The 16312-nt window shown below is 41.4% G+C and overlaps 1 protein-coding gene and 1 long non-coding RNA gene across 2 annotated transcripts in view; one reads left to right on the forward strand and one right to left on the reverse strand.

The window, feature by feature from the left end:
* Positions 1-15401, reverse strand: part of ITIH6 (inter-alpha-trypsin inhibitor heavy chain family member 6) — a 60578-nt gene extending 45177 nt beyond the window's left edge. Inside the window, exons 1-2 of the mRNA XM_073540979.1 lie at positions 15258-15401; positions 9363-9398 (exon numbers count right to left, since the gene is read on the reverse strand). Coding sequence (XP_073397080.1) covers positions 9363-9398; positions 15258-15401 — 180 coding nt within the window. The remainder of the gene's footprint in view (positions 1-9362; positions 9399-15257) is intronic.
* A 57-nt stretch (positions 15402-15458) lies between these two features.
* Positions 15459-16312, forward strand: part of LOC141046547 (uncharacterized) — a 32113-nt gene continuing 31259 nt past the window's right edge. The window contains exon 1 of the long non-coding RNA XR_012219609.1: positions 15459-15713. This is a non-coding gene — a long non-coding RNA (uncharacterized lncRNA). The remainder of the gene's footprint in view (positions 15714-16312) is intronic.

The raw sequence follows: 16312 nt of genomic DNA on the forward strand, positions 1-16312 counted from the left end.
TCGCCTGAGGTATGCAAAAGCACATTTGGACAAGCCAGTTACATTTTGGAAGAAGGTCCAGTGGACTGATGAAACAAAGATTGAGTTGTTTGGTCATACAAAAAGGCGTTATGCATGGAGGCGAAAAAACACAGCATTCCAAGAAAAACACTTGCCACCCACAGTAAAATTTGGTGGAGGTTCCATCATGCTTTTGGGCTGTGTTTCCAAAGCCGGCACCGGGAATCTTGCTAAAGTTGAGGGTCGCATGGGTTCAACTCAGTATCAGCAGATTCTTGACAATAATGTGCAAGAATCAGTGACGAAGTTGAAGTTACGCAGGGGATGGATATTTCAGCAAGACAATGATCCAAAACACCGCTCCAAATCTCCTCAGGCATTCATGCAGAGGAACAATTACAATGTTCTGGAATGGCCATCCCAGTCCCCAGACCTGAATATCATTGAACATCTGTGGGATGATTTGAAACGGGCTGTCCATGCTTGGCGACCATCAAACTTAACTGAAATGGAATTGTTTTGTAAACAGGAATGGTCACAAATACCTTCATCCAGGATCCAGGAACTCATTAATAGCTACAGGAAGCAACTAGAGGCTGTTATTTTTGCAAAAGGAGGATCTACGAAATATTAATGTCACTTTTATGTTGAGGTGCCCATACTTTTGCACCGGTCAAATTTTGTTTAAATGCAGATTGCACATTTTCTATTAGTACAATAAACCTCATTTGAATCCAGAAATATAACTGAGTCCATCAGTTATTAGATATATGAAACTGAAATAGCTGTTGCAAAAACCAAAATTGTTATAAAGAAAAAAAGGTTAACATTAATAGGGGTGCCCAAACTTTAACATATGACTGTATTTAAATTTGTTTGGTGATCTGAAATATTTAAGAGTTAAGTGTAACAAACATGCAAAAGAATAGGAAATCAGGAAGGGGCAAATACTTTTTCACACAACTGTAGGCACATACACACATGTATGTAGTCAAAACTGGCCAGATGGATCTGGCTAGTTTTGACTAAGAATCAGGACAGAGATAGGTTGACCTTGTGTCAGTCTGCTGAATATTGAGCAGAATGGAGTGTGTTGAAGCTGGTGAGTGACAAGCCAAAATGTGAGTTGTAGCTAGGAGAGAGACAAGTCAGAGTCTCTCTTTGAATGGAGACTGCAAGGGTCAGCTTGATAAGCTGAGCAGTCTGTGTGTTGGAGCTGCAGTGTAACTTGTAAGCTGCAATCTGTTCATTGTGAATTGTGCATAGAGTTGAACACTTCTGTTTGGTGCTGGAAACTGCTGGAGCTAAGGCTGAAGGTAATACCGAGACTGGTAGGATCGTACTTCTAATGTTTATATAAAGTTTACTTTGGGAGACAGGACTGTAATCTTTTCGGGGGAACCCGCATTGACATATATGTGCCTGCTGAATGAACTATTTATTGGCTCTTATACCTTTATGCCCAGAAGAAGCTGTTTTGGTTTGAAATCCCTTGGAGTTTTATGAAAGCTATAAACCTACACAAATTTTGACCAAACCGCATTGCCTGTGTGAACGCTACCTAATGCCTACCTGAGAGACTAAATCCTTACAATATGTGAATCAGCTGACTACGGCTACATTCTTGATCCTTCTTCGTAAGTGCTGTGTGCTTCTCCAACTACACTAGGAAATTCCCGATATGTCACACCAGTATATTACTGGGATATATAAAAAGAAAGAGCCTTTTATAAAAGTGTGGACTCCGTGCAGGAAAGAGCCTCCAAATAAACCAAATCTCCTGGAGTAATGGAAAAAAGTGCTGTAGTAATTACTTTATTACTGGGAACAGTCTTGTTGGGATTAGTAAGACGAGAGCTACACATTTTACTACTCGTACACCGCCATTTCTTATGATCCAAAATTTGGACAACCCTAAGTATTTTGTGAATACTCATTGATGACCTGGCTATAGGATATGTATGACTGATGGGTGCCTGACACCAAAGACCACAGCGATCAGCAGAACAAAGCGTCTCCACAACCCCATTGGCCACACACGTTAGATGTGACTGTGCCTGGCACTGCAAGGCAACGGGGATAGGCTAATAAAGTGGAGCTCCCCTTGAAGGAGGGATCATACATTTTTCATAAGTGGAGGTAGTCCTTAGTTCATTTTAAGTGACTGTAACTGGGAAAGTTTTGGTATTTGCCTAAATTGCATAAAATATTATTCACTGTTGGTACAACATTTTGCAAGTGTCCACAGGTGACCTGTCCATCCAAATCCCCTTTTCACATAAAATATGGCCTCTTTTGGCTCATCCCTTTCTTGTATACCATATGTTTACATCACAGTTCTTTATCGAAAAGTTAGGTGGGTACCATATACAAACAGTGCAAAAACATGTTATTTGCATGTTTATTGGGGTATCTTTGACTTTTCAAACACACCCCATTAATATGTAAAAACAACTATTTTTTTTAGAAGGAACCCCAAATTATAAGTTTACACGTAGGGGATTATCTTTAATTTTTGGAGGGAACCGATCAGAAAGTATACATTTTCCTGCAGTGCCTCCGCAGGGGAAATGAAGTACTGCACAACTCAATGCTGTCAATGCAATGTGTAGATTAGTTGGATCCTCCAGCTTATAACAGGTTAGGAGACGCTAGTGTCACGATTCCACTGAGGGTCGATCAGAGGACGGCACAACACACACACAATGGGGTGATAAAGGAGAGAGGAAGGCCCTAACAATAGGGAATGAGGGATGGGACACCTCCTGAGTGCCAACCTGAGTCTGTTCCTGCACTCTCTTAATCCCCGCCGCTGTCACGAACCTCGTCCCTCACTGTCACCTCACACTGCCCTGGCTAGTGCACTGGCTGGCAAGGGCGCTAACCTCACAACTGCAGATGGTACAAACACAGGGGTGTTATGAATGAGTCACCGTAGGAGGCAAAAACAGAAATACTAGCTAAGTCCAGAAAACCAGAGAAGTTGGCAGCTATCGGATTGCAGACCCCTGAACCTATCAACAACAACTAGCAGTAGCCGTGGGGGGTTCCTACGGTGCCCTAGACCCCTCGATCACAGCCGGAGAACTAAATAGCCTAAAGACAGAAAGGGAAATCTAAACTGCCCCAGAGCAGACCCCAAAGCAATAGGCAGCCCCCAACATATAATGACGGTGAAGCAAGATGAAAAAACACTAACACAGATAGAAAGATAGGCTGAGCAAATGATGGGGCCCAAGCTAACTAAATAGGACAGGATAGAAAAGCTGCTGTCTGCTATCCGCAAAAACCCTATCAAAACAAGAGCCAACAGACTGATCGGGAAAAAAGCCCTGAAGACGCTAGGTTTCAAAAAGACTAAATCAGTACTCAGGTATTTTCTGAAGACAGAGCAAAAAGGAATTCAGCTCACCCCAGCAGGGAATGGCAGAAATCCAGAAAAACAAGGCAAAACAAAACCAAAACACAAATGCAAAAAGCAGAGCAAAAAACTTAGCTTTTGAAGAGCAGGAATCAGACTGGTATCCTAGAATCCCTCAGAGAAATCACCAGCCAGGCATAAGGGCGTCCGCTGCCTTATATCCAGTCAGCAATTCCCGTCACCCAGTCATCATCATCCAGCTCAGGTGCTTGGTAATCAGCCTCAGTACCTTCCTTCACCAGAAGAGGGAGTTCATCAGACCTCAATGGTGAAGGGGAAAATGAACTCACAACACAGGGGGTAGTGACAATTATGAAACAGACAAGGTAAAAACACAAAACTTAGCTTCAGGCACCGCTGCCAAGCTCCATACCGCAGAGGACCCGGAAACAGGACCCCAAACTCCAGAAGTAGCTGATACAGCACTGACACCAGAGAACTGCAACTGCAAGGGTGGTCTCCATAGAATAACTCTCTCACCAACAGTCAGCTGATGCATCAGGTGACTATTTAAAGGATGGTAGGAGTGTGCACTACCCACATCAGCTGACCTAGCAACTCAGCAGCTACAGCACGCTGCCAGCAAGGTAAACTGACATTAACCCCTGCTGGCCTGAAAGGAAAAAAGCTACATTTAACTTATAGTGGAACCAGAGCTGATAGGAATCCAAAAATGGATCATGTCAGCTGGTCTATTCTCTAGGTTTGTGTGCAGGGGACGTTGAGACAGTGGGAACTTCAATGATTGGGACTTTTATACCTTTTCCCAGCAGGGAGGACCACAGGGTAAACATCCTGTCCACCTCACATTCCTGAAATGTTTCTCCTAGGTTGAAAAACTGCGCAGATTTTTGCAAGAGATCTTATATATCAGAATGCAAGTCCGTGCCGTATATGCATACAAGATGGATAGAATAAAAACAGCAGTGATGTGTACGCCATCAAGATTCATGCTGAGATGCTTGCGGAAAAAAAAATATTTCTGCACTGATGTCATCACTTTAATCAAAGCCGATTATACATTCTTTCCTGGTTTGTGAGAAAGGCTGTATTCATCATAAACATAAATATAAAATAGGAGGAAAAGCAAAAGTCAGACCCCCAGCCTTGTGCTGAAATGAATTGCATAAATCATATACCTCCCCTCATCCTGGGAGAACCATGTGCCACATTTCTCTAAGGGGCAGTGGGTTCCACCTCTCGTGCCTGTCGCCTCCGGGTTGGGGTTTTGTGTCTCCAAATCCCCCATAACTATTGCATGGGCTGATCCTGTAGTATAAATGCCCATTCTATCCCATCACAGACTTCAAAAACTCTTGAGAAAGACAGTTATGCCAAAATAAAGGACGGAGCTCTAGCTTAGAGAAGTTTGGTGAGCGTTGTTCTGACTATGGTCAAAAGTCATGGAAGTTGGACCTAGTTGACAGGTCATAGAAGTAACCCATGGTCTGCATGGGACGACCCCTTTAAACTCAACAAGTTGCAGGGATTTTAGAAGCTCTACAGTGTAGTCTGCAAAGCATGAGTGTTTAGGTTGCCCAATAGCCGGTTGATATACAACACACTGCCTCTCTGTGCTCCATAGGAATGACTTCCATCCCACCTCTCAGGCAAGGAGATGCATAGGAGGAAAAATCATATGTATTAAAGATGCAAGAAAGAAATGTGAAAGTACAAGAAATGCTGTTATGCCATATTTGTTTCTGAAGGCACCGCACCTTTAAAATACGTACTGTACCTGTATCCATTGCATGCACGGTGCCTTTAAGGCTGTACTATATTTGTAGCGGTGGGGACACAAGTCGGCTGGGTCAAAGGTGACACATGGTGACACTGCAGTATTGTGTGTCGTGATGGGGCCATGGTATGTATGGAGGCAGCTTAGCGAACTTTATGGGTCAACGGATAGATTGCGATACAGTCAGAAAGTGAGCACTTTGTGCGGGAGGATCTGTGGATGTGGATCTTGCTGATACAAGTACTGACTGCCATGGCCCTGGGTACTTGCAAGCAGTTGTAGACCACTCTCAGCTTAAAGTCAGTAACATGGCAGCTTCAAGTTGTGAAATCCTGTTGTAACCAGTGAAGGAACCAGTCTGCTAAACTGTGTTATGAACTGTGCAAAGAAACTGTTGATGCGTAATCACCAAACTCTGTGCCTCAACTATAATTTGTAACTGTCAAGCTGTGTGCCACATGAGCAACTACCAAGTTCTGAGCATCAGCTCTAATGTGTAACCACTAAGCTGTGTGCCTCAACTCTGATGTAACCCCAAACTTTGTGCCTCAACTCTTTTGTGTGAATATTCTGTAACCACCAAGCTGTGTAATTCAACTCTGATGTAACCACAAACTTTGTGCCTCATCTCTTATGTGTCACTACTCCGCAACCACCAAGCTCTGTGCCTCAACTGTGATGTTGCTACAAGCTTTGTGCCTCATCTCTTATGTGTGACTATTCTGTAACCACTAAGGTCTGTGCCTCAACTCTGATGTAACCACAAGCTTTGTGCCTCAACTCTTATGTGTGACTATTCTGTAACAAGTTTGGTGCCTCAAGACTGGGAATTTGCCAAGATTATGTCCTCTTATTTGCATCAAATATAATATGTAACTGTTAAGCAATGTACTGCAACTCTCATTTGTAAGCTCCAAGCTCTGTGACACAGCTCTTTATGAATAACTTCCAAATTATCTACCTCAACACTGATGTGTGTAACTACCAAGGTCTGTGCCACAATTATGATATGTAACTGACAAGTTGTGTGCCACAACTCTGATATGTAACCGAAAGCTTTATGTCTTAAATTTTATGTGCAACTATTGTGTAACTGCCAAACTCTGTGTCTCAATAAAAGGTCTATTAGTCAAAGTTGTGTCCTCCTACTTGTCTCATCTCTATTTTGTAACTGTTAAGCAATGTGCCACAACTCTGATGTACAACTGTTAAGCTCTTGGCCTCAACTCTTATGTATAAGCTCTGTGCCTCAATACTTTATGCATTTGCTGAGATTTAGAGACTTAAACCTTTAGGCTATGTGCACACGTTGTTGAGTCTCCCGCGGATTTTTCTGCACAAAAAACGCAGCTCTTGGCAGAAAGCGGACGATGCCTGCATATGCATACATACATACACAGCCCCGCATCCCCCCCACCGGACAGATCGATGCCCCACAGCCCCCCCACAGCCCCGCACGGACCTCCGACAGCCCCACACAGACCACCGACAGCCCCGCACGGACCCCCGACATCCCGATGACCATTGCACAGGCCCCACCAGACGCCCGGACAGCCCGATGAGCCCCGCAGACCCCCACACACATAGCCCGCACACACATACACGCCCAGTCACCGCCCACACACACACACGCACACACTCACTGCCCACACTCCGCCCCCACTCTTCCCCCCTCCTGATCTGCAGCGTTTCATCCACAGCAAAGCCGCAGACCTTTTTGAGAACTGCGGTTTTGCTGCGGATCAATGCAAGTCAATGGGTGCAGAAACGCTGCAGAACCGCCCAAAGAATTGACATGCTGCGGAAATGAACCCACAGCTAATCCGCGCAGATTTTTCCACGGCATGTGCACAGCGATTTTCAAATCCCACTGTTTTTATTGCTACTGTACAACGCAGCAGAATCTGCTGCGGACCCGCAGGGCCAAAAACGATGCGGATCCGAGGGAGAATCAGCAACGTGTGCACATAGCCTTACTTGAGTTGACTCCAACTGGCCTAACATCTCTCCTACTTGAACATTGCTAAATTAAAGCACCATTCTCAAACAGGTACCAAATTTAGGGTCATAGGCCACACAACCAAAACTCACTTTCTTACAGTTAGGTCCATATATATTTGGACAGAGACAAAATTTTTCTAATTTTGGTTCTAGACATTACCACAATGAATTTTAAACAAAACAATTCAGATGCAGTTGAACGTCAGACTTTCAGCTTTCATTTGAGGGTATCCACATTAAAATTGGATGAAGGGTTTAGGAGTTTCAGCTCCTTAACAGGTGCCACCCTGTTTTTAAAGGGTCAAAAAGTAAATGGACAGATTAAATAATTGTAAATAAAATGTTCATTTCTAGTACTTGGTGAAAGCCCTTTGTTGGCAATGACTGCCTGAAGTCTTGAACTCATGGACATCACCAGACGCTGTTTCCTCCTTTTTGATGCTCTGCCAGGCCTTCACTGCGGTGGTTTTCAGTGGCTGTTTGTTTGTGGGCCTTTCTGTCTGAAGTTTAGTCTTTAACAAGTGAAATGCATGCTCAATTGGGTTGAGATCTGGTGACTGACTTGGCCATTCAAGAATATTCCACTTCTTTGCCTTAATAAACTCCTGGGTTGCTTTGGCTTTATGTTTTGGGTCATTGTCCATCTGTAGTATGAAACGACGACCAATCAGCTTGGCTGGATCTGAGCACACAGTATGGCTCTGAATACCTCAGAATTCTGTCCTGTGTCACATCATCAATAAACACTAGTGACCCAGTGCCACTGGCAGCCATGCATGCCCAAGCCATCACACTGCCTCCGCCGTGTTTTACAGATGATGTGGTATGCTTTGGATCATGAGCTGTACCTCGCCATACTTTTCTCTTTCCATCATTCTGGTAGAGGTTGTTTCATCTGTCCAAAGAATGTTCTTCCAGAACTGTGCTGGCTTTTTTAGATGTTTTTTAGCAAAGTCCAGTCTAGCCTTTTGATTCTTGATGCTTATGAGTGGCTTGCACCGTGCAGTGAACCCTTTGTATTTACTTTCATGCAGTCTTCTCTTTATGGTAGATTTGGATATTGATACGCCTACCTCCTGGAGAGTGTTGTTCACTTGGTTGGCTGTTGTGAAGGGGTTTCTCTTCATCATGGAGATTATTCTGCGATCATCCACCACTGTTGTCTTCTGTGGGCGCCCAGGTCTTTTTACATTGATGAGTTCACCAGTGCTTTCTTTCTTTCTCAGGATGTACCAAACTGTAGATTTTGCCACTCCTAATGTTGCAGCAATTTCTCGGATGGGTTTTTTCTGTTTTTGCAGCTTAAGGATGGCTTGTTTCACCTGCATGGAGAGCTCCTTTGACCGCATGTTTCCTTCACAGCAAAACCTTCCAAATGCAAGCATCACACCTCAAATCAACTCCAGGCCTTATATCTGCTTAATTGAGAATGACATAATGAAGGGATTGCCCACACCTGTCCATGAAATAGCCTTGGAATCCCACCAAGGACAACATCTGCAAGGAGTTTGTATGTTCTCCCCGTGTTTGCGTGGGTTTCCTCCGGGTACTCCGGTTTCCTCCCACACTCCAAAAACATACTGATAGGGAATTTAGATTGTGAGCCCCATCGGGGACAGTGATGGTAATGTGTGTAAACTGTAAAGCGCTGCGGAATATGTTAGCGCTATATAAAAATAAAGATTATTATTATTATTAGTCAATTGTCCAATTACTTTTGGTCCCTTTAAAAACAGGGTGGCATATGTTAAGGAGCTGAAACTCCTAAACCCTTCATCCAATTTTAATGTGGATTCCCTCAAATGAAAGCTGAAAGTCTGAACTTCAACTGCATCTGAATTGTTTTGTTTAAAATTCATTGTGGTAATGTCTAGAACTAAAATTAGAAAAATGTTGTCTCTGTCCAAATATATATGGACCTAACTGTACATGCTTAGGAGCATGGCTATAGGAACTTCAAAAACAATAATCGTTGCCAAGGCCTTAGTGCATGAGAAGACCCCAAACCCTCTTTGCCACAAAAGAAGACACCACTATGGGGTCCATAATGGTGTCCAAGAGCCCAAATTTACTCATATGGGGATGTGGTAAGAGACAGTAATGACAGCATATCCTTTTCTCATAGGATATTAACAGATCATTGGTGTGAATTTATACATGTATTGAAACATTTTTATTTTTCTTCTTTTTTCCCTTTCTTACCTCGGTCTTGGCTGCTCGGATCTGACGCTTGAATCTCTATTTGCACAAAAAAAGCAAATTTGTGTAAAACCTCCTGTGAATAATACCAACTTTACATTAGCATTTCCAGGCAAATAACAATACTTAATTTATTTATTTATTTTACTCACTTATATAGCGCCATTAATTCCACGGCGCTACATACATTATCTGCAGTTAATTCTGTGGGCACAGTGACAGCCGCTTTGTCTTATATTTGTCCTTACATTTTGCCATAGTATGTACCCATGCAAAACAATTACGAGCCAGAAACTCGTTTATTTCCGTCATTTATAACAAAGCCCCTTGGGGTCGACTCAGGAGCGGACACCGGTAAACACAAGAAGGTTGCGATGCTTGGAAATGTGCCAGGAAATAATTTGCAATACTCAAGAGATAGAGAAGTAAGAATCTCTGGTTATGAACTCTGCCGCTGACAAAGCCGCATAAATCATTGAGAAAAACAGGGAACCAACCCAAAGTTTAGGACTTTTATTATGGCCTGAAGAAGAATATTATAAATTTAATTAGATTGTCGAACTATAACAACATATTTTTTTTAATTAAATGCATGTATTTTGGGGCTAAAAATCATTTTTGTAATTGGTTTCATGAAATATTTTGCATTGTTTTGCTTCTACAGTCGCTTTGTTTTCCTGCACTTTCATGTGGTTATAAATCAGCTAAGATGAACTTAAAAGAAAAAAAAACAGACAAGAGCTAAAATCTCTTGCCAGATCTCAGAATGAACTCACTTCTGGATCCTCAGTTAACTCATTATGTAGCCTGAAATAGGCAGTGCAATACAGAGGCTATAGAAGGCAAACAGTGCAAATTTTTTTCATGAAACCCACACACAAAAAAGATTTTTAGTCCACAATCCAAACATTTAAGTAAAAAAGAAAATGTGTTCCCAGAGGTTGACAACCCTAACTTTGTATAACAGCCCATTGTATAGCAAAAGTATATACAGTGGCATGTAAAAGTTTGGGAACCCCTGGTCAAAATTACTGCTATTGTGAACTGTACACGTTGAGTAAAATTTCTGCACCATTTCTGCAGCTCTTGGCAGGAAAAATGCAGCTGAAAAATAGCGCATTTTTGCCTGCATTATTGTCCTGCGTTTTTGACAGATTTGCGTGAAGTCAACGGTGAAAAACGCACAGAGAATTGACACGCTGCAGATTATTTTCTGTACCAAATCTGCAAGTGAGAAATAAGCGACGTATACATGACACTTCAAGTTTCTAATTCACTTTTCTGGCATCCAGATTGCTTCAGGTTTATGTAGAAAATCTGCAAGGAAAAAAACACACCAAAACTGCAACGTATGCACACAGCCTTAAAAAAGTTAAAGTTGAAGACCTAAGGGTAAAGATGACACATTTCCTTTGTATTTTAGCTCCCCCCAAAGAAAAAAAAAATATATATATGTTTGCATCTTTTACGTTTTAAAAATTACAAAAAGGAAAATGGGCCGTTGCAAAAGTATGGCCACCCTGCATGGTTAGTACCTAGTACACCCTCTTTTGAAAGTATCACAGCTCGTAAACACTTTTTGTAGCCAGACAAGAGTCTTTCATTTCCTGTTTGATGGATTTTCATCCATTCTTCCTTGGAAAATTCTTCCAGCTCTGTGAGATTCCTGGGTCATCTTGCATCCTCTTCTATTTTGAGGTTCAGACACAAATTGTCAATGATATTCAGATCAGGGGGACTGTGAGGGCCATTGTAAAACCTTCAGTTTGCATCTTTTGAGGTCGTCTATTGTGGATTTTGATGTGTGTTTAGGATCATTATCCGTTTGTAGAAGCCATCCTCTTTTCTACTTCAGCTTTTTTACAGATGGTGTTATATGTTTGCACCAAGAATTTGCTGAAATTTCATTGAATCCATTCTTCCCTCTTCCTGTTAAACTTTCCCAGTGCCATTGGCTGCAACACAACCCTAAAGCATGATTGGTCCACCCCATGTTTAATGGTTGGCGAGATGTTCTCTTTTCCTGACATTCTGTGTCTTTTTTTCTCCACACGTTCCTTTGATCATTGTGGCCAAAGATTCTTTTTCAATATGATCGGTGCACAGGACTTGTTTCCAAAATGCATCAGGATTGTTTAGATGTTCTTTTGCACACTTCTGACGCTGAATTTTATGGTGAGGACACAGGAGAGGTTTTATTCTGATGACTCTTCCATAAAGGCCATATTTGTGCATGTGTCTCTGAACAGTAGAACAAGAGTCCAGAGTCTGATAAATCTTTCTATAGCTCCTTTGCAGCCAAGCGGGGGTTCTGATTTGTCTCTCTAGCAATCCTACAAGCAGCTATCACTGAAATTTTGCTTGGTCTTCCAGACCTTATCTTGACTTCCACTGTTCTTGTTAGCTGCCATTTCTTAATTACATTTTGAACTGAGGAAAGGACAACTTGAAAACGATTTGCTATCTTCTTATAGCCTTATCCTGCTTTGTGGGCCTCCACCATTTTCATTTTCAGAGTGCTAGTTAGCTGCTTATAAGAACCGATGGCTGCTGTTTTTTGGCATAAGGTTACAGGAGGCTGAGTTTTTATAAAGTTGAGAAATTTGCATCACGTGGCCTTTCCTAATGGTTAAAGTGAACAAGCCATAACAGGTTAATTAAGGTGTGAAACCTTGGTTAAAGTTACCACACAAATCTCCAAGGGTGCCCAAACTTTTGCACTGGCCCATTTCCCTTTTTGTAATTTTTTAAATAAAAATAAATAAATAAATAAATAAATAAATGCCAATATACATTATTTTTGCCTAAAATACAAAGGAAATGTGCCATCTTTAAGTTTAGGCCTTTTAGAGATCATTTTGCCCTCAACTTGCCTAATTGTGCACAATATCAGTAATTGTGACCAGGGGTGTCCAAACTTTTACATGCCACTGTGTAGTAGTATTTAGTTATTGACTTTTGGGTGATGGTTCACTGTCCAATGGATGTAATCTACATGCTGCAGGGGATCCTAACACCAGTGGTCTACTGGAAATTATTTAGGGCTTGGGGAACCCCTCTAATATAAATGTATTAGTTGCATAGTAGGATGACTATTAAAAAAAATCTCATTGTTGTGTACAGTTAAACAGGATATATACAATATATTTTCCAAAATTTTAAAATTCTGATTCAGCTTTCTTATAACTCTGTATTTAGCCGTTCCTCTGTCACTAATCCTGGAAAGAAATGATAGGACGGGGTGTTACCAGGTGGAGAAATGTCCCTACACAGCCCTACCAGTGATATCATTGACAGACTGTCTAGGGACACGCCCCTTTGACAAGGGGAAATGGAACCACCCAGATGTCAATGTACCATACATTTCCAGGAGGAATAACATAATAATGGCACAGCACAGAGTTCTGAAGGAATCAGCTCCAGAATTGTTATTTTATAGGTATTGTTGTAAGCATTTCTTAAAAAAAATGTCAGTAGAGCAGACAGCTACTCGGAAATGAACTGAATACAGTGAGCGCCCTCTGGTGGTGTCTACTGGAAGCCCGAATTTTATTTTTTTCACCTATGCTATGGATAAATTCTAAAGATCGGGTTCTTTGGGTTCTATTTAAACTTTATTAAAATAGAATTCTGCAGTGAAAAAATACATTGTTGATTTGCTGCAACTTTAACCCCTTCATGACATGGCCATTTTCCCATTTTTTTTCCTAAACCTTCTTCCAAGAGCCATAACTTTTTTAGTATTTTTTCAATATAGCCGTATGTGGTCTTGGTTTTTTTTTTAAGGCGAGTTGTACTTTCGAATGACACTAATCATTTTACCATATAGTGTACTAGAAAAAGATTAAAAAAAAATCCAAGTGCAATCAAACTGCAAAAAAGTTATTCATTTATTTATTTTTTTAAATTTACCATTTTCACTATATGGTAAAATTGACCTGACAATATGATTCCCCAGGTCAGTACCAAACATGAATAATTTATTTTTTATTTAAGTGGGGGAAAAAAAATCAGACATTTGTATATATATAAGAAAAAAAACTTTGCGTTTGTCGTAGCGTTTTCATGTTTCGGGATCTGGGTGAGGGCTTATTTTTTTGTGTCCAAAGCTGATGTTTTTATTGATTCCATTTTGGGGTAGATATGATGTTTTAATCGCCTCTTATTGCATTTTATTGCAATGTTGCAGCGTTCAAAAAATATAATTCTGCTGTTTCAATTTTTTTCTCGTTATGACATTTACTGATCTGATTCATTTATTTTATAATTTCATAGATTGGACATTTCAGAATGCAGCGATATCAAAAATGTGTATTTTTTATTGTTATATTTTCAATGGAGCAAAAGAGGGGTGATTTGAACTTGTGTTTTATTTTTTTCATATATACTGTATATATATATTTTTTAAATTCACTTTACTGAATTTTTTAATAGTCTCCTTAGTAGACTTGAAGCTACGATAGTCTGATTGCCTGTGTTCTTCATAGCAGTGCTATGCATAGAAAAAATCACAATCTCATATAAACACTGGCCATGTGCCGGCATTCACAGTAGCTTGTCATAACAACCCATCAGTGCATTGGGACCAGGTATTCGGGTTCAGGAAATTGTTGCAACGGAACCAGAGGACTTCACAACTGCACTGGTAGAACACCACACTACCTAATGACTAAACTTGTTGCTTTACGACTTCCTAAGGGAGAGGAAGTCTTTTATACAGGATGACTCCCAGCAATCGGCTGAGAGCCATCCAGCAGGTGCACACATTATGTTAAATGCCTCTCAGCAATAGGCTGACGGCATTCAGCAATATGCGTGTGCTGTCCCTTTAAGAGTAGGGGAGCGAGTGCGCCCTATGTACACCACTGAAGCTGCAGCGCGCACCACAGGAGAGAGCAGGAGCATGCTGGAAGACCATGCCGCAGGGCCGGGGCAGTTAGTATGCCGGCGCCCCTGCATGGAGGGGAAAGGGAACACACTATGCAGGGGTGCAGGCCATAGCGCTACGCACTCTACTAGGAAAAGGGTCCACAATGGGGTGAAAATAACTGAAAAAATAATTTTCTAAATAAGGCATCGCCTTCAAAGATGGACAAAAATAATGGTCAGCTGGGACCCCCGAAAGTTATCAGAACGGGGAACGTTTACTCGTTAGAATAGAGTACACATGCTTGAGCGCCGCTCCATTCGTTCTCTATGGGGACTTCTGCAAAAAGCTGAGGGCAGTGCCCAGCAGTCCCATAGAACATGAACGGAGCGGTAATGGAGCAGCTACACTGCTGCCCCATTCTGCCAATCAGTGTGGGTCCCAGTGATCTTTTGATTGACAGCCTCTTTAAGATATTACACAGAAAGCATATTATTAAAGAGTAACTAAACTTTTAAAGATTTTTTGATTTCTCATAGCCCCTATTTATAAGTGGTGAGGGTTCAGGTTCTCAGACCCCCCCACCCCCCATTGATCTCTAAACCTATGGGCAGAAGTACTCAGAAAACGGTAACTACTGACCCCACACCCTTCGAGCTCAAGGATAATCTGAACAGTTCTTCTAATTTATTTGAGTAATCACTGGGGGTCTCAGGACCCAGATTCCACTGATCATTTTTACTAGAGGCTGTAACATATCAAAAGTTTTTCAAAAGTTTGGCCAACTTTTAACAAACTTTAATGGGGATCAATATTTTGCAGATCAAATACCGTCATTAATTTTTCATATAACTTCTGAAATGTATTTTTGAAGCATAAGCCAAAAAATGAGAAACACATCCCCCAATCCCCCATGCAAACTGCTACTCAGAATGTCTGCCGTAATGTAGTTTTTTTTAGCCAGCAGAAGTTATCTCACATATTTATGTGGAAGTCAACACACTATGCCAGGGAGTGCCACGTTGACTTACCTCCTGGTAGGGACTTGCCATTCTCTTCTGATCAGTGAAGGTCACATCCAGTAGGAACAGGAGCACCATCAGTAGAAAGTAGGTTCTCGCTAAGTTCCCCATCGCTGACACTATAAAGTTGCTGGTGACACATCTAAGGAGCATCACTAGGAAGATGCTGCTCTTTGAATTTACTTCGTACGGATGGATTTTCCTTTGCACTTTTAAACCTCGAGCATTTTTTCTTTTGGGTGTTAAGTTCTATAAAAGATGCATTCATTCCTTTACAAGCCATGATTGTCCAGATGAGTTAGGCTCGGGACGCTTAATTGGAGACAGGCCAAGTTCTTCCAAACCTTCCCCCCTGCGCTAAATGAAACCAAAATATTTTGAAGTTCAGCCCAGTTACTGAAGTGTGTCAATAGCTCTTTAAATGAAGTCGAATGCGGCTCGGGACATCAAAGCGGCAGCGAGAAGGTAGGCAGCTAAACGATATATTTACTTATTTACTGCTGGGTCAAATTTTACAACTGCAATAGCTACTATTCAGGAGATTAGTGGTTACAACGTCTTCACAAGATGACCCATCCAAACCACCATCAACCATAAATATCGTCTTCTGAAGTTTCTAAAACTTTTTTTTTTCTTAGTATTTTTAGACACATTTGTTCCTGTGGAAAATAAAGAAGTGCTATTTCAGCCATAATGAAAACTTTCACTACGTTGCCGCACACAATAAATATGGATAGGTTTTGCCAAAGCCCTCTGGAGGAGAACCTTCAATCCACTGCCCATAGGCAAAGAAGTCAAGGCTATTAAAGCAAAGCTGTAATTTCAAGCACATTTTCAGAATAACCTGTTGTTACATGATACTATTTCTGGTCATTATATGACTTGTATCTTGCATTTTTCACCAGTTTTCCCCTCTGCAGGCTCTCTCTCTCTCATTTTTAGCTGTCTCTGAGCTAGTGGGTGGAAATTAGCTGCAACCAATGCTTCCTATACACAGTACACACATACATGAGTGATTCCTGCATTTCTTTCTCAATGGAGGTCACAAACAGAAGCAGTAGCAG

Source organism: Dendrobates tinctorius, unplaced genomic scaffold (assembly GCF_039654945.1).
Source record: "Dendrobates tinctorius isolate UK_male_01 unplaced genomic scaffold, ASM3965494v1 ptg000120l, whole genome shotgun sequence".
Lineage (NCBI taxonomy): Eukaryota > Metazoa > Chordata > Amphibia > Anura > Dendrobatidae > Dendrobates > Dendrobates tinctorius.